General features: G+C 47.3%; 1 protein-coding gene across 1 annotated transcript in view; it reads left to right on the top strand.

The window, feature by feature from the left end:
* LOC112220687 (CUB and sushi domain-containing protein 2-like) overlaps window positions 1-25000 on the top strand; it is a 927456-nt gene that overhangs the window by 886634 nt on the left and 15822 nt on the right. Inside the window, 7 exon segments of the mRNA XM_042295064.1 lie at window positions 5582-5761; window positions 6368-6541; window positions 15677-15850; window positions 17775-17848; window positions 21987-22098; window positions 22805-22984; window positions 24530-24595. Coding sequence (XP_042150998.1) covers window positions 5582-5761; window positions 6368-6541; window positions 15677-15850; window positions 17775-17848; window positions 21987-22098; window positions 22805-22984; window positions 24530-24595 — 960 coding nt within the window.

Genomic DNA, 25000 nt, shown 5'->3' with positions numbered 1-25000 from the left:
CTGGCAGTGTAGACACTACACCAACACGGAAACGTCCTGATACCAAGTCTGACACTAAGTGGACCCAGTGTAATGGTACAGGTACGGTTTTTGTCTCTATCCCCTGTAATATGACATGTGAGCCACAATACGTTTCAGGAGACCAGGGTAAAGCATCAGTAATGATTACTGACTGCGCCGCCCGGTGTCACGTAGGATTTGGATAGGCTTTTGATCAGTTGGTTCTCCTGTTAAGGAAACATAACCGGCAGAGATAAACGGAGCATAGACAGGATCCGGTTTCTCAAATACTGAGTCAATATCTCGATCCAATGGACGATCCAAAGACTTGACTAAACCCAAACTTTTCATTTTTGGGGACGGTGACTGGGACCGTTTCGGTTTATTTTTCAAAACTGGGCAGTCCGCAATCACGTGACCCTTTTGGTGACAGTAATAACATTCACGGATTTCTTGAAAAGGCTTAGGGTTGTTAGAGGAAAAGCGACCTGAACGAGGAACTGATGACGTAATCGTCCGGCCTTCAAAACGTGGTGCACCAAAGACAGTCTTGTGTGTCAAAGCGTACTCATCTGCCAACACTGCTGCTTGGGCCAATGTCACCACTTTCTGTTCATTTAAATGAACTACAAGTCTATCTGGGAGGTTGCTTTTAAAGTCCTCCAACAGCATCAACTCCCGAATATCAGCAAAGGTGTTAGCTTTGCTGGCTGAACACCAACGACTAAACAGAGACTCTTTGTCCCTAGCAAATTCAACAAATGTACGGTGAGACGTTTTTTTGTGGTTCCTGAAGCGCTGCCTATAAGCTTCAGGCACCAACTCATAAGCCCGCAACACGGTAGTTTTAACTGTATCGTAATGTAAACTGTCTTCCAGGGAGAGAGCAGCTACTACTTCCTGGGCTTTCCCAGACAATTTACATTGTAACAGAAGTGGCCAAACCTCGAGTGGCCAATGCAGCGCAGCGGCCACACGCTCAAACGCAGAGAAATAATAATCAACTTCCGACTCTCGGAATGGAGGGACTAAAGCTATGTTTTTACTCACATCGAAGTGGGCTTGATGATGAGCAGCTTGTGGAGTCGCACTGGAGCCAGCATCTAGCTCCAGTTGTCGGATCCTCACCTCCTTGTCAGCTTCTATTTTCCTAATTTCAAGTTCAAAATTCATCTGTCTCTCTTTATCTTTTTGCTCCATTTCTAACCGAGCCAGCCTCACCTTCAGCCTAGCAGTCCCATCTGAACGACCCGAAGCAGAAGATAAAGGATCGTATCGGGTCAATGTAAAGGGGGTACGAGGAACCCCTTCCTCCACCCTGTCCTCTGACTTGGCATCAGAAGGTCTACCAGTCTCATCTCCTTGCAATGAGAGAATCCGTTCTCTCACTAAACCCTCCCTGACTAGCACCAACAGCTCAGCCTTTAGGGCTTTCTCAGGGAATACAAATCCATAATGGTCAGCTATAGCTACAAGGTCTACTTTACGAAACCTCACCAAACAATCAATAGAGGGCGCTTCAAAAAACTTGGAGATGGCTGAGGCAGCCATCTTTTACAATGCAGTCTCCTGAACACACTAACTAAACAAGTCATCCAAACTCACAACCTACCATCACACCTCAATCACTAACCACAGAGAGAGCTCAGAGCAGCAGGGTCCGGTGGGTTTAATGGAAAGATCCCGGATGAGCCCCCATTATGTTACGCACGCCTCTATGAAGAGGGAACGCAACACCCTGCTACAACTAAACTCTCCATGAAGCGAAAAAGGTATGGACTGTAGGTGCAAGTAAGAATGACAACAGGCAGAATGTGGTACCGTTTACAAGGACTTTATTCCTTTACACGGTAATATGGGGAAAAGGGGCTGGACGGAACCAAAGCAAAGAAAGTAAATCTCAAAGCCCCCCCCTCTCCTATCTTACCTGCCTACCCACTACTTACCTAATTTAGCACCACCTGGTGCCCTAACCAAAATACAAGGGGTGGTCCGCCCAGGTCTTACCTAGTGTGTCTAGACAGCGAATATGCTACGGGTATATGTATGCCCGCGGGCCTCTTGCCTAAGCACTCCCTAGGTGCCTTCCCCTTCCCCCCTGGGAACAAATGAAACAGAATATTAAACAATTTCACAAACAAACTAAGAGACAAAGGACATCAAATAAGTTCTATCTGAGCAACAAACTCACAAAACATACCAACTCTCAGCAATGAACTCCCAGCAAAATCAAAATCTAGCAAAATCTCTCTCTAGCAAAATTGGGGGCTCGTCCGGGATTTGAACCCAGGACCTCTCGAATAAAGTCCTTGTAAACGGTACCACATTCTGCCTGTTGTCATTCTTACTTGCACCTACAGTCCATACCTTTTTCGCTTCATGGAGAGTTTAGTTGTAGCAGGGTGTTGCGTTCCCTCTTCATAGAGGCGTGCGTAACACATGGAAAACATTTCTAAGATTTTACCGAGTTACAGTTCATATGAAGAAATCAGTGAATTATAATACATTAATTGGGCCCTAATAATGGATTTCACATGACTGGGAATACAGATATCCATCTGTACTCTTAAAAATATCTTCAGAAAAACAGTCCGTTTCAGGTTGTGTTGATCAGGCTGTTGATTGTGTGTCCATCATTTGCCTCAGGCAGCGAGACACGTCTCCTTCTCATAGAGTTGATCAGGCTGTTGATTGTGGTCTGTTCCACTCCTCTTCAATGTCTGTGTGAAGTTACTGGATGTTGGCACGAACTGGAACACGGTGTCGTACATGTTAATCCAGAGCATCCCAAACATGCTCAATGGGTGATATGTCTGGTGAGTATGCAGGCCGTGGAAGAACTGGGACATTTTCAGCTTCCAGAAATGGTGTACAGGTCCTTGAGACATGGGGGCTGTGCATTATCATGGTGAAACATGAGGTGATGGCGGCGGATGAATGGTACAGCAATGGGCCTCAGGATCTCATCACGGTATCTCTGTGCATTCAAATTGCCATCGATAAAATGCAATCGTGTTTGTTGTCCGTAGCTTATGCCTGCCCTCACCATAACCCCACCGCCACCATGGGGCACTCTGTTCACAACGTTAATATCACCAAACCACTCGCCCACATGACTCCGTACTGTCTGCCATCTGGCCGGTTGAAACCTGTAAATAAATAACTTCTCCAGCGTGCCAGCGGTCATCAAAGATGAGGTGTGCAAACCCACAGTTTCATCAGCTGTCCGGGTGGCTGGTCTCAGACGATCCCACAGGTGAAGAAGGCGGATGTGAAGGTCCTGGGCTGGTTACACGTGGTCTGCAGATGTGAGGCCGGTTGGACGTACTGCCGAATTATCTAAAATGACGTTGGAAGCAGCTTATGATAGAGAAATAAACATTCAATTCTCTGCCAACAGCTCTGGTAGACATTCCTGCAGAGTGCAGTGGCATTGTGTTGTGTTACAAAACCGCACATTTTAGAGGCCTTTTTATGTCCGATGCACAAGGTGTAATGAACATGCTGTTTAATCAGCTTCTTGATACGCCACACCTGTCAGGTGGATGGATTATATTGACAAAGGAAAAATGCCAACATAACAGGGATGTAACACAAACATTTTGGAGACATTTGCGTTTCTGTCCGTGTGGAACATTTCTGGGATATTTTATTTCAACTAATGAAACATGGGACCAACAGTTTGTTGTGTCCACATTGTTGTTCAGTGTAGCTTCTCTATTGCAGACTGTCATGTATACTTCAAAGAAAACATAGAGGTCAGAGAGTCCATGTGGTTTTAAACCTCTCCTCTGAGTCCATGTGGTTTTAAACCTCTCCTCTGAGTCCATGTGGTTTTAAACCTCTCCTCTGAGTCCATGTGGTTTTAAACCTCTCCTCTGAGTCCATGTGGTTTTAAACCTCTCCTCTGAGTCCATGTGGTTTTAAACCTCTCCTCTGAGTCCATGTGCTTTTAAACCTCTCCTCTGAGTCCATGTGCTTTTAACCCTCTCCTCTGAGTCCATGTGCTTTTAACCCTCTCCTCTGAGTCCATGTTGTTTTAAACCTCTCCTCTGAGTCCATGTTGTTTTAAACCTCTCCTCTGAGTCCATGTGGTTTTAAACCTCTCCTCTGAGTCCATGTGGTTTTAAACCTCTCCTCTGAGTCCATGTGGTTTTAAACCTCTCCTCTGAGTCCATGTGCTTTTAAACCTCTCCTCTGAGTCCATGTTGTTTTAAACCTCTCCTCTGAGTCCATGGGCTTTTAAACCTCTCCTCTGAGTCCATGTGGTTTTAAACCTCTCCTCTGAGTCCATGTGGTTTTAAACCTCTCCTCTGAGTCCATGTGGTTTTAAACCTCTCCTCTGAGTCCATGTGGTTTTAAACCTCTCCTCTGAGTCCATGTGGTTTTAAACCTCTCCTCTGAGTCCATGTGGTTTTAAATCTCTCCTCTGAGTCCATAAAGCATAAAGTCCAACAATACACCTGGTACCAACAACAAGCTGAATACTGACAACAATACACCTGGTACCAACAACAAGCTGAATTCTTTGGGGAGTAGTATAGAAGTTACAGCGTGTGAGTCATTGTAAGCCATTTTGACACTTGTTGTGTAAAATACGGCTTCTGGAGCAACAGTTTCCTCAGGCTGTGGCTGTTAGAAGCCTAGGCTCAGGAAACTGGGTAGACATACAGGCTCTTCTGTCTCCATCGAGGATACTGAGTAGTTTACCAATCAATCAGACAGTGAGATTACGGCTCTAGATTTCCTGATGTAGGGTAAGGATGACACAAAAAAAAAAATGGTGAGTGGGGAGTTAGAATCTTCTAGATGTTTTGGTTATTGTGTCTCCATTGGGAGGGAAGTGTCTCAGTAATTTGTACCTCAGTTCAACTACAATACAATTGAAAGTTATTTTCTCAGAGTTTGTTTCCTATAAGACCGCTTGAAGCCATAGGCTATAATAAGTACTGTCTAGGAAGGGATATTTTAGATTTCAGCAGCTTATTGGTTGTGAAGCCATGGGAGACGTGTTTGCCTGTCTAGGTTGGTACGTTTGTTTGATATATTAGTTGCTCTGGGGACGGTACAGTTAGTGTGTATAACAGTTCACTTCCAGTGTAACTCTTACAGGCCTCATCTTGTGCCATTTAAACGGTGTGTTATCGTGTCTGGAGTGTTTTAATTGAGTGATTATTTAGTATAGATTGATGCTATATAGACTTTCTCTAACAAAATAACATAAAAAAAGCTATTAAATTATAGAGGATTTGGATTTGGGATGTTTAATTGACTATCTCTCTCTCTGTCTCTATCTCTCTCTTCTCTCTCTCTCTGTCTCTCTCTGTCTCTCTCTCCTCTCTCTCTCTCTGTCTCTATCTCTCTCTCCTCTCTCTCTCTCTCTCCTCTCTCTCTCTCTCTCTCTCTCTGTCTCTCTCTCTGTCCTCTCTCTCTCTCTCTGTCTCTCTCTCTGTCTCTGTCTCTCCCTCTGTCTCTCTCTCCGTCTCTGTCTCTCTCTCTGTCTCTGTCTCTCTCTCTCTCTCTCTCTCTCTCTCTCTCTGTCGCTCTCTCTCTCTTTCTTCCCTCCCCCCCTTCCCCCCAGTGATAATGTGTGGAGACCCAGGTGTGCCAGCTAATGGTTTGAGGCTGGGCAGTGACTTCACCTATAACAGCACTGTGAGTTTCCAGTGTGCCCCGGGATTCACTATGGACGCTGATCGCGCTTCAACCCTGGTCTGCACTAAGGACCGCACATGGAACGGGACCAAGCCGCAATGCAAAGGTAGTGACACACACAAACACAGACAAACACATATATATGTATATACACGCACACACACGCACGCACACACACACACACACACACACACACACACACACACACACACACACACACACACACACACACACACACACACACACAAACACACACACACACACACACACAAGCTATCATTGACTAGGGACTGGTACTCCCTGTATATAGCCAAGCTATCATTGACTAAGGACTGGTACTTCCTGTATATAGCTAAGCTATCATTGACTAAGGACTGGTACTTCCTGTATATAGCTAAGCTATCATTGACTAAGGACTGGTACTTCCTGTATATAGCTAAGCTATCATTGACTAAGGACTGGTACTTCCTGTATATAGCTAAGCTATCATTGACTAAGGACTGGTACTTCCTGTATATAGCTAAGCTATCATTGACTAAGGACTGGTACGTTGTTCATTGTGTATTTATTCCTCGTGTTACAAATTTGTCATTGTATTCTGCGTTGTTTGTGAAGTAAGCATTTCCCCTGTAGTCTCTACCTGTTGTTTATGAAACATGTGACAATTAAAATGTGATTTGATTTGATATCTAGCCTGTGTCTCTCTCTCCAGCTATAGTGTGTACGGCCCCTCCTCCCATCCCTAACGGCCAGGTGGTTGGAACAGACTTCACCTGGGGCAACAGCGTTAGTTACGCTTGTAACCAGGGTTACCAGCTCTCCCTGCCCACCGTGCTCATCTGCCAGGCAAAAGGCATCTGGAACGGAGATAAACCACAGTGCTTTCGTAAGTAACCCACTGGAATAGAAAGGAATCTGAGCTACGACTAGGAATAAGGACATAACATGTGCAGGTAGCACATTCCACAGACACATTCTACAGACACATTCCACAGACACATTCCACAGACACATTATACAGACACATTCTACAGACACATTCCACAGACACATTCCACAGACACATTCCACAGACACATTCCACAGACACATTCCACAGACACATTCCACAGACACATTCCACAGACACATTCCACAGACACATTCCACAGACACATTCTACAGACACATTCCACAGACACATTCCACAGACACATTCCACAGACACATTCCACAGACACATTCCACAGACACATTCTACAGACACATTCCACAGACACATTCTACAGACACATTTTACAGACACATTCTACAGACACATTCCACAGACACATTCTACGGACACATTCTACAGACACATCCCACAGACACATTCAACGGACGCATTCCACAGACACATTCTACAGACACATTCCGCAGACACATTCCACAGACACATTCCACAGACACATTCTACAGACACATTCTACAGACACATTCTACAGACACATTCTACAGACACATTCTACAGACACATTCCACAGACACATTCTACAGACACACTCCACAGACACATTTCACAGACACATTCTACAGACACATTCCACAGACACATTCCACAGACACATTCCACAGACACATTCTACAGACACATTCAACGGGCACATTCCACAGACACATTCAACAGACACATTCCGCAGACACATTCCACAGACACATTCTGCAGACACATTCTACAGACACAATCCACAGACACATTCTACAGACACAATCCACAGACACATTCTACAGACACATTCCACAGACACATTCCACAGAAACATTTTACAGGCACATTCCACAGACACATTCTACAGACACATTCCACAGGCACATTCTACAGACACATTCCACAGACACATTCTACAGACACATTCCACAGACACATTCCACGGACACATTCTACAGACACATTGCAGAGACACATTCCACAGACACATTCCACAGACATATTCCACAGACACATTCCAGAGACCACATTCCACAGACACATTCCACAGACATATTCCACAGACACATTCCAGAGACCACATTCCACAGACACATTCCACAGAAATATTCCACAGACACATTCCAGAGACCACATTCCACAGACACATTCCCCATCACATTCCAGAGACACATTCCAGAGACACATTGCAGAGACACATTCCTCAGACACATTCCACAGACACATTCCACAGACACGTTCCACAGACACATTCCAGCGAAACATTCAAGAGAGACATTACACAGACACATTCCACAGACACATTGCAGAGACACATTCCACAGACATATTCCAGAGACCACATTCCACAGACACATTCCACAGACATATTCCACAGACACATTCCAGAGACCACATCCACAGACACATTCCACAGACACATTCCAGTGACACATTGCAGAGACACATTCCACAGACACATTCCACAGACACATTCCACAGACACATTCCAGAGAAACATTCAAGAGACACATTACATAGACACATTCCACAGACACATTCCACAGACATATTCCAGAGACACATTCCAGAGACCACATTCCACAGACACATTCCACAGACACATTCCACAGACACATTCCAGAGAAGCATTCCACAGACACATTCCAGAGACCAAATTCCGCAGACACATTGCAGAGACACATTCCACAGACACATTGCAGAGACACATTGCAGAGACACATTCCACAGACACATTCCAGAGACCACATTCCACAGACACATTCCCCATCACACTCCAGAGACACATTCCAGAGACACATTGCATAGACACATTCCACAGACACATTCCACAGACACATTCCAGAGAAACATTCAAGAGAAACATTCCGCAGTCACATTCCACATACACATTCTACAGACACATTCTACAGACACATTCCACAGACACATTGCAGAGACACATTGCAGAGACACATTCCAGAGACCACATTCCACAGACACATTCTACAGACACATTCCACAGACACATTCCACAGACATATTCCACAGACACATTCCAGAGACCACATTCCACAGACACATTCCACAGACATATTCCACAGACACATTCCAGAGACACATTCCATAGACACATTCCACAGACATATTCCACAGACACATTCCAGAGACCACATTCCACAGACACATTCCCCATCACATTCCAGAGACACATTCCAGAGACACATTGCAGAGAAACATTCCACAGATACATTCCACAGACATATTCCACAGACACATTCCAGAGAAACATTCAAGAGAGACTTTACACAGACACATTGCAGAGACACATTCCACAGACATATTCCAGAGACCACATTCCACAGACACATTCCACAGACATATTCCACAGACACATTCCAGAGACCACATCCACAGACACATTCCACAGACACATTCCAGAGACACATTCCAGAGACACATTGCAGGGACACATTCCACAGACACATTCCACAGACACATTCCACAGACACATTCCAGAGAAACATTCAAGAGACACATTACATAGACACATTCCACAGACACATTCCACAGACACATTCCACAGACATATTCCAGAGACACAGTCCGGAGACCACATTCCACAGACACATTCCACAGACACATTCCAGAGAAGCATTCCACAGACACATTCCAGAGACCAAATTCCGCAGACACATTCCACAGACATATTCCACAGACACATTGCAGAGACACATTCCACAGACACATTGCAGAGACACATTCCACAGACACATTCCCCATCACATTCCAGAGAAACATTCAAGAGAGACATTACACAGACACATTCCACAGACACATTGCAGAGACACATTCCACAGACATATTCCAGAGACCACATTCCACAGACAAATTCCACAGAGCTATTCCACAGACACATTCCAGAGACCACATCCACAGAACGATTCCACAAACACATTCCAGAGACACATTCCAGAGACACATTCCATAGACACATTCCACAGACATATTCCACAGACACATTCCAGAGACCACATTCCACAGACACATTCCCCATCACATTCCAGAGAAACATTCAAGAGAGACATTACACAGACACATTCCACAGACATATTCCACAGACACATTGCAGAGACACATTCCACAGACACATTCCACAGACACATTCCACAGACACATTCCAGAGAAACATTCAAGAGACACATTACAAAGACACATTCCACAGACACATTCCACAGACACATTCCACAGACACATTCCACAAACACATTCCACAGACATATTCCAGAGACAAATTCCAGAGACCACATTCCACAGACACATTCCTCAGACACATTCCAGAGACACATTGCAGAGACTCATTCCACAGACACATTCCAGAGACCACATTCAACAGACACATTCCACAGACATATTCCACAGACACATTCTACAGACACATTCCACAGACACATTCCACAGACACATTCCACAGACACATTCTACAGACACATTCCACAGTCACATTCTACAGACACATTCTACAGACACATTCTACAGACACATCCTACAGACACATTCCATGGACACATTCTACGGACACATTCTACAGACACATCCCGCGGACACATTCAACGGACGCATTCCACAGACACATTCTACAGACACATTCCGCAGACACATTCCACAGACACATTCCACAGACACATTCCACAGACACATTCAACGGACACATTCCACAGACACATTCTACAGACACACTCCACAGACACATTCCACAGACACATTCTACAGACACATTCCACAGACACATTCCACAGACACATTCCACAGACACATTCCACAGACACATTCAACGGACACATTCCACAGACACATTCTACAGACACAATTCACAGACACATTCCACAGACACATTCCAGACACAGACAGACACATTCCACAGACACATTCCAGAGACAAATTCAGACACATTCCACAGACACATTGCAGAGACACATTCCACAGACACATTGCAGAGACACATTGCAGAGACACATTCCACAGACACATTCCAGAGACACATTCCACAGACACATTCCCATCACACTCCAGAGACACATTCCAGAGACACATTCCACAGACACATTCCACAGACACATTCCACAGACACATTCCACAGACACATTCACAGAGAAACATTCAAGAGAAACATTCCACAGACACATTCCACAGACACATTCACACAGACACATTCTACAGACACATTCCACAGACACATTCCACAGACACATTGCAGAGACACATTGCAGAGACACATTCCAGAGACACATTCCACAGACACATTCCACAGACACATTCCACAGACACATTCCACAGACATATTCCACAGACACATTCCAGAGACCACATTCCACAGACACATTCCACAGACATATTCCACAGACACATTCCAGAGACCACATTCCACAGACACATTCCCCATCACATTCCAGAGACACATTCCAGAGACACATTGCAGAGACACATTCCACAGATACATTCCACAGACATATTCCACAGACACATTCCAGAGAAACATTCAAGAGAGACTTTACACAGACACATTGCAGAGACACATTCCACAGACATATTCCAGAGACCACATTCCACAGACACATTCCACAGACATATTCCACAGACACATTCCAGAGACCACATCCACAGACACATTCCACAGACACATTCCAGAGACACATTCCAGAGACACATTGCAGGGACACATTCCACAGACACATTCCACAGACACATTCCACAGACACATTCCAGAGAAACATTCAAGAGACACATTACATAGACACATTCCACAGACACATTCCACAGACACATTCCACAGACATATTCCAGAGACACAGTCCAGAGACCACATTCCACAGACACATTCCACAGACACATTCCACAGACACATTCCAGAGAAGCATTCCACAGACACATTCCAGAGACCAAATTCCGCAGACACATTCCACAGACATATTCCACAGACACATTGCAGAGACACATTCCACAGACACATTGCAGAGACACATTGTAGAGACACATTCCACAGACACATTCCAGAGACCACATTCCACAGACACATTCCACAGACATATTCCACAGACACATTCCAGAGACCACATTCCACAGACACATTCCCCATCACATTCCAGAGACACATTCCAGAGACACATTGCATAGACACATTCCACAGACACATTCCACAGACACATTCCACTGACACATTCCAGAGAAACATTCAAGAGAAACATTCCAGTCACATTCCACATACACATTCTACAGACACATTCCACAGACGCATTGCAGAGACACATTCCAGAGACCACATTCCACAGACACATTCCACAGACACATTCCACAGACATATTCCACAGACACATTCTACAGACACATTCCACAGACACATTCCAGAGACCACATTCCATAGACACATTCCACAGACATATTCCACAGACACATTCCAGAGACCACATTCCACAGACACATTCCCCATCACATTCCAGAGAAACATTCAAGAGAGACATTACACAGACACATTCCACAGACACATTCCACAGACACATTGCAGAGACACATTCCACAGACATATTCCAGAGACCACATTCCACAGACAAATTCCACAGAGATATTCCACAGACACATTCCAGAGACCACATCCACAGAACGATTCCACAAACACATTCCAGAAACACATTCCAGAGACACATTCCATAGACACATTCCACAGACATATTCCACAGACACATTCCAGAGACCACATTCCACAGACACATTCCCCATCACATTCCAGAGAAACATTCAAGAGAGACATTACACAGACACATTCCACAGACATATTCCACAGACACATTGCAGAGACACATTCCACAGACACATTCCACAGACACATTCCACAGACACATTCCAGAGAAACATTCAAGAGACACATTACAAAGACACATTCCACAGACACATTCCACAGACACATTGCAGAGACACATTCCACAGACACATTCCAGAGACCACATTCCACAGACACATTCCAGACCACATTCCACAGACACATTCCAGACCACATTCCACAGACACATTCCTCAGACACATTCCAGAGACACATTCCAGAGACACATTGCAGAGACACATTCCACAGACACATTCCACAGACACATTCCACAGACATATTCCAGAGACAAATTCCAGAGACCACATTCCACAGACACATTCCACAGACACATTCCACAGACACATTCCACAGACATATTCCAGAGACACATTCCGGAGACCACATTCCACAGACACATTCCAGAGACACATTGCAGAGACAAATTCCACAGACACATTCCACAGACACATTGCAGAGACACATTGCAGAGACTCATTCCACAGACACATTCCAGAGACCACATTCAACAGACACATTCCACAGACATATTCCACAGACACATTCCAGAGACCACATTCCACAGACACATTCCACAGACATATTCCACAGACACATTCCAGAGACCACATTCCACAGACACATTCCAGAGACACATTGCAGAGACACATTCCACAGACACATTCCACAGACATATTCCTCAGACACATTGCAGAGACACATTCCACAGACACATTCCAGAGACACGTTCCACAGACCATTCCACAGACACATTCCACAGACACATTCCACAGACACATTCCACAGACACATTCCACAGACACATTCCAGAGACCACATTCCACAGACACATTCCACAGACATATTCCACAGACACATTCCATAGACACATTCCACAGACACATTCCACAGACACATTCCAGAGACACATTCCAGAGACACATTGCAGATACACATTCCACAGACATATTCCACAGACACATTCCAGAGACCACATTCCACAGACACATTCCAGAGACCACATTCCACAGACACATTCCACAGACATATTCCACAGACACATTGCAGAGACACATTCCACAGACACATTCCTGAGACACATTGCAGAGACACATTCCACAGACATATTCCTCAGACACATTGCAGAGACACATTCCACAGACACATTCCAGAGACACATTGCAGAGACACATTCCAAAGACACATTCCACAGACACATTCCACAGACACATTGCAGAGACACATTCCACAGACACATTCCCCATCACATTCCAGAGAAACATTCAAGAGACATTACACAGACACATTCCACAGACACATTCCACAGACACATTGCAGAGACACATTCCACAGACATATTCCAGAGACCACATTCCACAGACAAATTCCACAGACATATTCTACAGACACATTCCAGAGACCACATCCACAGAACGATTCCACAAACACATTCCAGAGACACATTCCAGAGACACATTCCATAGACACATTCCACAGACATATTCCACAGAAACATTCCAGAGACCACATTCCACAGACACATTCCCCATCACATTCCAGAGAAACATTCAAGAGAGACATTACACAGACACATTCCACAGACATATTCCACAGACACATTTCAGAGACACATTCCACAGACACATTCCACAGACACATTGCAGAGACACATTCCACAGACACATTCCAGAGACCACATTCCACAGACACATTCCTGAGACCACATTCCACAGACACATTCCTCAGACACATTCCAGAGACACATTCCAGAGACACATTGCAGAGACACATTCCACAGACACATTCCACAGACACAGACACATTCCACAGACACATTCCACAGACACATTCCACAAACACATTCCACAGACATATTCCAGAGACACATTCCAGAGACCACATTCCACAGACACATTCCACAGACACATTCCACAGACACATTCCACAGACATATTCCAGAGACACATTCCGGAGACACATTCCACAGACACATTCCAGAGACACATTGCAGAGACACATTCCACAGACACATTCCACAGACACATTGCCGAGACACATTGCAGAGACTCATTCCACAGACACATTCCAGAGACCACATTCAACAGACACATTCCACAGACATATTCCACAGACACATTCCAGAGACCACATTCCACAGACACATTCCACAGACATATTCCACAGACACATTCCAGAGACCACATTCCACAGACACATTCCAGAGACACGTTGCAGAGACACATTCCACAGACACATTCCACAGACATATTCCTCAGACACATTCCAGAGACACATTCCACAGACACATTCCAGAGACACATTCCACAGACACATTCCACAGACACATTCCACAGACACATTCCAGAGACCACATTCCACAGACACATTCCACAGACATATTCCACAGACACATTCCATAGACCACATTCCACAGACACATTCCACAGACACATTCCAGAGACACATTCCAGAGACACATTGCAGATACACATTCCACAGACACATTCCTGAGACACATTGCAGAGACACATTCCACAGACATATTCCTCAGACACATTGCAGAGACACATTCCACAGACACATTCCAGAGACACATTGCAGAGACACATTCCACAGACATATTCCACAAACACATTCCAGAGACCACATTCCACAGACACATTCCACTGACACATTCCAGAGACACATTCCAGAGACACATTCCACAGACACATTCCACAGACACATTCCACAGACACATTCCAGAGACACATTGCAGAGACACATTCCACAGACACATTCCACAGACACACTGCACAGACATGTTCCAGAGACACATTGCGTATCCACAATGATAGATACATTTCAGACACATTGGTTTCATACTGGATATTCAGTGCTGTGTTAAAATGCTTTATAAATAATGATAGATAACGGGAAAAAATGAGAGAAATCGCTAGAAAACGATAGCCTATCTTACATATATTCTCCCTCCCTCCCTCCCCCCTCCCTCCCTCCCTCCCTCCCTCCCTCCCTCCCTCCCTCCCTCCCTCCCTCCCTCCCTCCCTCCAACCCTCCCTCCCTCCCTCTATTTATCTTTCTTGTTTACCCCCTCACTCGCCAATCTCCCCCACCAATCCCTCCCTCCCTTCCCCCTCACCCGCTTTTCCTCCCTTCTGTCACCCATCCCTCCCTTCCCCCTCCCCTCCCCTCTCTCCCTCTACCTCTCTCCCGTCCCCCTCTCTCCCCCCCCCCCCCTCTAGCTGTGTTCTGTGGAGACCCAGGTGTCCCGGCCCAGGGGAGAAGGGAGGACCGTGGGTTCACCTACCTCTCCTCTGTCTCCTTCTCCTGCTCTCCTCCTTTGGTGTTGGTGGGTTCAGCCAGACGATACTGTCAGTATGACGGCATCTGGAGCGGCACTCAGCCATCCTGCATAGGTAAGAATGGGTCCAGCTAACTATCAGTAACCAACTCAGACCAGGCACTCAGAATGGGTCCTATCAGTAACCAACACAGACCAGGCTGTCAGAATGAGTCCTATCAGTAACCAACTCAGACCAGGCACTCAGAATGGGTCCAGCTAATTCTCAGTAACCAACTGAGACCAGGCACTCAGAATAGGTCCAGCTAACTATTAGTAACCAACTCAGACCAGGCACTCAGAATGGGTCCTATCAGTAACCAACTCAGACCAGGCACTCAGAATGGGTCCTATCAGTAACCAACTCAGACCAGGCACTCAGAATGGGTCCTATCAGTAACCAACTCAGACCAGGCACTCAGAATGGGTCGAGCTAACTCTCAGTAACCAACTCAGACCAGGCTGTCAGAATGGGTCCTATCAGTAACCAACTCAGACCAGGCTGTCAGAATGGGTCCTATCAGTAACCAACTCAGACCAGGCTGTCAGAATGGGTCCTATCAGTAACCAACTCAGACCAGGCTGTCAGAATGGGTCCTATCAGTAACCAACTCAGACCAGGCTGTCAGAATGGGTCCTACCAGTAAACAACTCAGACCAGGCACTCAGAATGGGTCCTACCTATCAGGTGGCGATCTACCTATCAGGTGGCGATCTACCTATCAGGTGGCAATCTATCAGGTGGCAATCTATCTATCAGGTGGCAATCTATCTATAAGGTACCAACTCAGACCAGGCACTCAGAATGGGTCCAACTAACTCCCAGTAACCAACTCAGACAAGGCACTCAGAATGGGTCCTATCTATCAGGCGGCGATCTATCTATCAGGTGGCGATCTACCTATCAGGTGGCGATCTACCTGTCAGATGGCGATCTATCTATCAGGTGGCGATCTATCTATCAGGTGGCGATGTATCTATCAGGTGGCGATATACCTATCAGGTGACGATCTACCTATCAGGTGGCGATCTATCTATCAGGTGGCGATCTACCTATCAGGTGGCGATCTATCTATCTATCAGGTGGCGATCTATCTATCAGGTGGCGATCTATCTACCTATCAGGTGGCTATCTACCTATCAGGTGGCGATCTACCTATCAGGTGGCGATCTATCTATCAGGTGGCGATCTACCTATCAGGTGGATCTATCTATCGATCTACCTATCAGGTGGCGATCTACCTATCAGGTGGCGATCTACCTATCAGGTGGCGATCTATCTATCAGGTGGCGATCTATCTACCTATCAGGTGGCGATCTACCTATCAGGTGGCGATCTACCTATCAGGTGGCGATCTACCTATCAGGTGGCGATCTATCTATCAGGTGGCGATCTACCTATCAGGTGGCGATCTACCTATCAGGTGGCGATCTATCTATCAGGTGGCGATCTATCTATCAGGTGGCGATCTATCTATCAGGTGGCGATCTACCTATCAGGTGGCGATCTACCTATCAGGTGGCGATCTATCTATCAGGTGGCGATCTACCTATCAGGTGGCGATCTATCTATCAGGTGGCGATCTACCTGTCAGGTGGCGATATACCTATCAGGTGGCGATCTACCTATCAGGTGGCGATCTATCTATCAGGTGGCGATCTACCTATCAGGTGGCGATCTACCTGTCAGGTGGCGATCTATCTATCAGGTGGCGATCTATCTATCAGGTGGCGATCTACCTATCAGGTGGCGATCTACCTATCAGGTGGCGATCTACCTATCAGGTGGCTAGATCGCAGGGACGTGATCCGTATTCGTACTATGAGACGTTTGATACAAAACTAGCCCCCTTGGGTACAGATAGAAGATGTTTTGATAGATGTGGATTGATGGTTAGATTGACAACCAAGTCAAATGTCCAGCTCATAGGTTTTTATATACTTGGAATAAGTAGAGTAAGGAGTAATTTCTATAGTGTTATTATTACTGTCTGTTTCAGATCCCAGTCACACCACCTGCGGAGATCCTGGAACCCCCCTGTTTGGAAACCAGAACAACACCCAAGGCTACCAGGTTACAATACTGTGGGGATGTGGGACAGGTTGCAATACTGTGGGGATGTGGGACAGGTTGCAATACTGTGGGGATGTGGGACAGGTTGCAATACTGTGGGGATGTGGGACTGTGGGGATTACAATACTGTGGGGGTGTGGGACAGGTTGCAACTGTACTGTGGGGATGTGGGACAGGTTACAATACTGTGGGGATGTGGGACAGGTTACAATACTGTGGGGTTGTGGGACAGCATGCTACCAGGTTACAATACTGTGGGGATGTGGGACAGCATGCTACCAGGTCACAATACTGTGGGGATGTGGGACAGCATGCTACCAGGTTACAATACTGTGGGGATGTGGGACAGCATGCTACCCGGCTACAATACTGTGGAGATGTGGGACAGCATGCTACCAGGTTACAATACTGTGGGAATGTGGGACAGGTTACTATAATGTGGGGATGTGGGGCAGCATGCTACCAGGTTACAATACTGTGGGGATGTGGGACAGCATGCTACCAGGTTACAATACTGTGGGGATGTGGGACAGCATGCTACCAGGTCACAATACTGTGGGGATGTGGGACAGCATGCTACCAGGTTACTATACTGTGGGGATGTGGGACAGGTTACAATACTGTGGGGATGTGGGACAGACAGCATGCTACCAGGTCACAATACTGTGGGGATGTGGGACAGCATGCTACCAGGTTACTATACTGTGGGGATGTGGGGCAGCATGCTACCCGGCTACAATACTGTGGGGATGTGGGACAGCATGCTACCAGGTTACTATACTGTGGGGATGTGGGACAGCATGCTACCAGGCTACAATACTGTGGGGATGTTGGACAGCATGCTACCAGGCTACAATACTGTGGGGATGTGGGACAGGTTACAATAATGTGGGGATGTGGGACAGGTTACTATACTGTGGGGATGTGGGACAGCATGCTACCAGGTTACAATACTGTGGGGATGTGGGACAACATGCTACCAGGTTACTATACTGTGGGGATGTGGGACAACATGCTACCAGGTTACTATACTGTGGGGATGTGGGACAGCATGCTACCAGGTTACTATACTGTGGGGATGTGGGACAGCATGCTACCAGGTTACAATACTGTGGGGATGTGGGACAGCATGCTACCAGGTTACTATACTGTGGGGATGTGGGACAGCATGCTACCACTTTACTATACTGTGGGGATGTGGGACAGCATGCTACCAGGTTACTATACTGTGGGGATGTGGGACAACATGCTACCAGGTTACTATACTGTGGGAATGTGGGAAAACATGCTACCAGGTTACTATACTGTGGGAGTGTGTGGGGACAGGTTACAATCATGTGAGGACAGGTTACAATCATGTGGGGGTGTGTGGGGACAGGTTACTATACTGTGGGGGTGTGTGGGGACAGGTTACAATACTGTGGGGGTGTGTGGGGACAGGTTACACTACTGTGGAGATGTGGGACAGGTTCCTATACTGTGGGGGGGTGGGGGACAGGTTACTATACCTTGGGAGTGTGTGGGGACAGGTTACAATCATGTGGGGGTGTGTGGGGACAGGTTACAATAATGTGGGGGTGTGTGGGGACAGGTTACAATACTGTGGGGGTGTGGGACAGGTTACTATACTGTGGGGTGTGTGTCTGTCTCTAACCCTGAGGTGTGTGTCTGTCTCTGACCCTGAGGTGTGTGCCTGTCTCTAACCCTGAGGTGTGTATCTGTCTCTGAGTTGTGTGTCTGTCTCTAACCCTGAGGTGTGTATCTGTCCCTGAGGTGTGTGTCTGTCTCTAACCCTGAGGTGTGTATCTGTCCCTGAGGTGTGTGTCTGTCTCTAACCCTGAGGTGTGTATCTGTCTCTGAGGTGTGTATCTGTCTCTGAGTTGTGTGTCTGTCTCTAACCCTGAGGTGTGTATCTGTCCCTGAGGTGTGTGTCTGTCTCTAACCCTGAGGTGTGTATCTGTCCCTGAGGTGTGTGTCTGTCTCTAACCCTGAGGTGTGTATCTGTCTCTGAGTTGTGTATCTGTCCCTGAGGTGTGTGTCTGTCTCTAACCCTGAGGTGTGTGTCTGTCTCTAACCCTGAGGTGTGTATCTGTCCCTGCAGGTGTGTGTCTGTCTCTAACCCTGAGGTGTGTATCTGTCCCTGAGGGTGTGTCTGTCTCTAACCCTGAGGTGTGTATCTGTCCCTGAGGGTGTGTCTGTCTGTCTCTAACCCTGAGTGTGTATCTGTCCCTGAGGTGTGTATCTGTCTCTAACCCTGAGGTGTGTATCTGTCTCTAACCCTGAGGTGTGTATCTCTCTCTAACCCTGAGGTGTGTATCTCTCTCTAACCCTGACGTGTGTATCTGTCTCTAACCCTGAGGTGTGTATCTGTCTCTAACCCTGAGGGGTGTGTATCTCTCTCTAACCCTGAGGTGTGTATCTGTCTCTAACCCTGAGGTGTGTATCTGTCTCTGGGGATGTGTATCTCTCTCTAACCCCGAGGTTGTATCTGACCCTGAGGTGTGTGTCTGTATCTAACCCTGGGGTTGTGTATCTGTCCCTGAGGATGTGTGTCTGTCTCTAACCCTAAGGTGTGTATCTGTCCCTGGGGTGTGTGTCTGTCTCTAACCCTGAGGTGTGTATCTGTGGGTGTGTGTCTGTCTCTAACCCTGAGGTGTGTATCTGTCCCTGAGGTGTGTGTCTGTCTCTAACTCTAGGTGTGTGTCTCTTCTAACCCTGAGGGTGTATCTGTCCCTGAGGTGTGTATCTGTCTCTAACCCTGAGGTGTGTATCTCTCTCTAACCCTGAGGTGTGTATCTGTCTCTAACCCTGTGGGTGTGTGTCTGTCTCTAACCCTGAGGTGTCTGTCTGTCTCTAACCCTGAGGTGTGTATCTGTCTCTGGGGTGTGTGTCTGTCTCTAACCCTGAGGTGTGTATCTGTCTCTGAGTTGTGTGTCTGTCTCTAACCCTGAGGTGTGTATCTGTCCCTGAGGTGTGTGTCTGTCTCTAACCCTGAGGTGTGTATCTGTCCCTGAGGTGTGTGTCTGTCTCTAACCCTGAGGTGTGTATCTGTCTCTGGGAGTTGTGTATCTGTCCCTGAGGTGTGTGTCTGTCTCTAACCCTGAGGTGTGTGTCTGTCTCTAACCCTGAGGTGTGTATCTGTCCCTGAGGTGTGTGTCTGTCTCTAACCCTGAGGTGTGTATCTGTCCCTGAGGTGTGTGTCTGTCTCTAACCCTGAGGTGTGTATCTGTCCCTGAGGTGTGTGTCTGTCTGTCTCTAACCCTGAGGTGTGTATCTGTCCCTGAGGTGTGTATCTGTCTCTAACCCTGAGGTGTGTATCTGTCTCTAACCCTGAGGTGTGTATCTCTCTCTAACCCTGAGGTGTGTATCTCTCTCTAACCCTGACGTGTGTATCTGTCTCTAACCCTGAGGTGTGTATCTGTCTCTAACCCTGAGGTGTGTATCTCTCTCTAACCCTGAGGTGTGTATCTGTCTCTAACCCTGAGGTGTGTATCTGTCTCTGAGGTGTGTATCTCTCTCTAACCCCGAGGTGTGTATCTGACCCTGAGGTGTGTGTCTGTATCTAACCCTGAGTTGTGTATCTGTCCCTGAGGTGTGTGTCTGTCTCTAACCCTAAGGTGTGTATCTGTCCCTGAGGTGTGTGTCTGTCTCTAACCCTGAGGTGTGTATCTGTCCCTGAGGTGTGTGTCTGTCTCTAACCCTGAGGTGTGTATCTGTCTCTAACCCTGAGGTGTGTGTCTGTCTCTAACCCTGAGGTGTGTATCTGTCTCTAACCCTGAGGTGTGTATCTGTAACCCTGAGGTGTGTATCTGTCTCTGAGGTGTGCATCTCTCTCTAACCCTGAGGTGTGTATCTGACCCTGAGGTGTGTCTGTCTCTAACCCTGAGGTGTGTGTCTGTCTCTAACCCTGAGGTGTCTGTCTGTCTCTAACCCTGAGGTGTGTATCTGTCTCTGAGGTGTGTGTCTGTCTCTAACCCTGAGGTGTGTATCTGTCCCTGAGGTGTGTGTCTGTCTCTAACCCTGAGGTGTGTGTCTGTCTCTAACCCTGAGGTGTGTGTCTGTCTCTAACCCTGAGGTGTGTATCTGTCTCTGAGGTGTGTGTCTGTCTCTAACCCTGAGGTGTGTCTCCACCCTACAGATCAGCAGTACAGTGTTGTTCAGCTGTAGGAAGGGCTACCTGCTACAAGGCTCCACAACACGTACCTGTCTACCCAACCTGACCTGGAATGGCTTCCAACCAGAGTGTATAGGTATGTATAGACACACACACCTGTCTACCCAACCTCACCTGGAGTCGCTTCTAACCAGAGTGTATAGGTACGTATACACACACACACCTGTCTACCCAACCTCACCTGGAGTGTTTAGGTAAGTATACATACCTGACTCAACGATGTAGAGACATGTAGTATTGTTTAATGTACATCCTGTCTCCCTCTGCTTTTTATTTCTTAACGTCCTTATTTTGTGTCTAGAACATTAATTTACCTTTCTTCTAAGTCCATCTATCCTCCCCTCTTCTAAATCCACCTCTCCTCCCCTCCATCTATCCTCCCCTCCATCTATCCTCCCCTCTTCTAAATCCACTTCTCCTCCCCTCCACCTCTCCTCCCCTCCATCTCTCCTCCCCTCTTCTAAATCCACCTCTCCTCCCCTCCACCTCTCCTCCCCCTCCATCTATCCTCCCCTCCACCTCTCCTCCCCTCCATCTATCCTCCCCTCTTCTCCAAATCCCCCTCCACCTCTCCTCCCCTCCACCTCTCCTCCCCTCCACCTCTCCTCCCCCTCCATCTATCCTCCCCTCTTCTAAATCCACCTCTCCTCCCCTCCATCTATCCCCCCTCTTCTAAATCCATCTCTCCGCCCTCCCCCCACCCTCTCTCTCTCTCTCCTCCCTCCCTCCCTCCCCTCCCCCGCTCTCTCTCCTCTCCCTCTCCTCCCCCTCCATCTCTCCAGCCCACCACTGTAGCCAGCCAGAGATGCCCACCCAGGTGGATGTGTCTGCCATAGAGTTGCCGTCTCTAGGTTACACCCTGATCTACACCTGTCAGCCCGGGTTTTACCTGGCCGAGGGGTCAGAACACAGAACCTGCCGTGGCGACGGGAGCTGGACCGGGAAGCAACCTGTCTGTGCTGGTACGGACAAAACACACCTGGACAGTAGACAATCACATGGACACACAAACACACCCAAGTGCAAACACATCACACACTCCATGCCCTTCTAATAGCCAGTACACACACACACACACACACTCCATGCCCTCCTAATAGCCAGTACACACACACACACACTTCTAATGGTGTATAATTTGGGGAATAGTAATTTGTTTACTTCTACGACAACACTGCAAAATCCTGTTGTTCAATAATTATTCAAAAAGTAGTACAGTATTCACTGAGGTCTGGGACTTCAATATGGTCTGAGAGAGCCTGCAGTATTCACTGAGGTCTGGGACTTTAAATGTGAAGGGAGGAGACAGGAGGAGAGAGGCAGGGACAGGTAGTGAAGAAGGGAGAGGTGTCAGGGAGGACAGGTAGTGAAGAAGGGAGAGGTGTCAGGGAGGACAGGTAGTGAAGAAGGGAGAGGTGTCAGGGAGGACAGGTAGTGAAGAAGGGAGATGTGTCAGGGAGGACAGGTAGTGAAGAAGGGAGAGGTGTCAGGGAGGACAGGTAGTGAAGAAGGGAGATGTGTCAGGGAGGACAGGTAGTGAAGAAGGGAGAGGTGTCAGGGAGGACAGGTAGTGAAGAAGGGAGATGTTTCAGGGAGGACAGGTAGTGAAGAAGGGAGAGGTGTCAGGGAGGACAGGTAGTGAAGAAGGGAGAGGTGTCAGGGACAGGTAGTGAAGAAGGGAGAGGTGTCAGGGAGGACAGGTAGTGAAGAAGGGAGAGGTGTCAGGGAGGACAGGTAGTGAAGAAAGGAGAGGTGTCAGGGAGGACAGGTAGTGAAGAAGGGAGATGTGTCAGGGAGGACAGGTAGTGAAGAAGGGAGAGGTGTCAGGGAGGACAGGTAGTGAAGAAGGGAGATGTGTCAGGGAGGACAGGTAGTGAAGAAGGGAGAGGTGTCAGGGAGGACAGGTAGTGAAGAAGGGAGATGTGTCAGGGAGGACAGGTAGTGAAGAAGGGAGAGGTGTCAGGGGGAGGACAGGTAGTGAAGAAGGGAGATGTGTCAGGGAGGACAGGTAGTGAAGAAGGGAGATGTGTCAGGGAGGACAGGTAGTGAAGAAAGGAGAGGTGTCAGGGAGGACAGGTAGTGAAGAAGGGAGATGTGTCAGGGAGGACAGGTAGTGAAGAAGGGAGAGGTGTCAGGGAGGACAGGTAGTGAAGAAGGGAGAGGTGTCAGGGAGGACAGGTAGTGAAGAAGGGAGAGGTATCAGGGAGGACAGGTAGTGAAGAAGGGAGAGGTATCAGGGACAGGTAGTGAAGAAGGGAGAGGTGGCAGGTAGGATATTAACAGCACCTGTGGGGGATTTGACTGGAGAGCAGCTCACTTCCTTGACAGCTAATACAGCTTTGTTGGGATGTGTGTGTGTGTGTGTGTGTGTGTGTGTGTGTGTGTGTGTGTGTCCTGTCGCTAACAGCGACCCTCACTCACGTTACCAGGGGATTATTTTCAGGGGGGGGAGAGTCAATCAAACTGGAAGTGCTTATGTTGACTGCCTGTTGTTGATGTTGTTTCAGCTGATATCCGTCCCAGTGGGAAGACAGTGGGGACAGTCCAGGAGCCACCCAACCCCAAACTACCAGGTAACTAAACTAAAATAAGACAGGCTGTAAGAAGTCTGGATACCGAAATACTCTTCCTGTCTGTTAAATAAACTACAACGAACATCCTGTCCAGTGGGTGGACTGTACATCACGCTGTCTCACTACAGAAACAGGAGACAGACTAGTGTCCTGTCCAGTGGGTGAACTGGTATATCAAGCTGTCTCACTACAGAAACAGGAGACAGACTAGTGTCCTGTCCAGTGGGTGGACTGTACATCTTCGCTGTCTGTTAAAGAAACAGGAGACAGACTAGTGTCCTGTCCAGGGGTGGACTGTACATCACGCTGTCTCACTACAGAAACAGGAGACAGACTAGTGTCCTGTCCAGGGGTGGACTGTACATCACGCTGTCTCACTACAGAAACAGGAGACAGACTAGTGTC

The sequence above is a fragment of the Oncorhynchus tshawytscha genome, linkage group LG13, assembly GCF_018296145.1.
Source record: "Oncorhynchus tshawytscha isolate Ot180627B linkage group LG13, Otsh_v2.0, whole genome shotgun sequence".
In the NCBI taxonomy this organism is placed as follows: Eukaryota; Metazoa; Chordata; class Actinopteri; order Salmoniformes; family Salmonidae; genus Oncorhynchus; species Oncorhynchus tshawytscha.
This window is presented reverse-complemented; position numbering and strand designations above follow the sequence as displayed.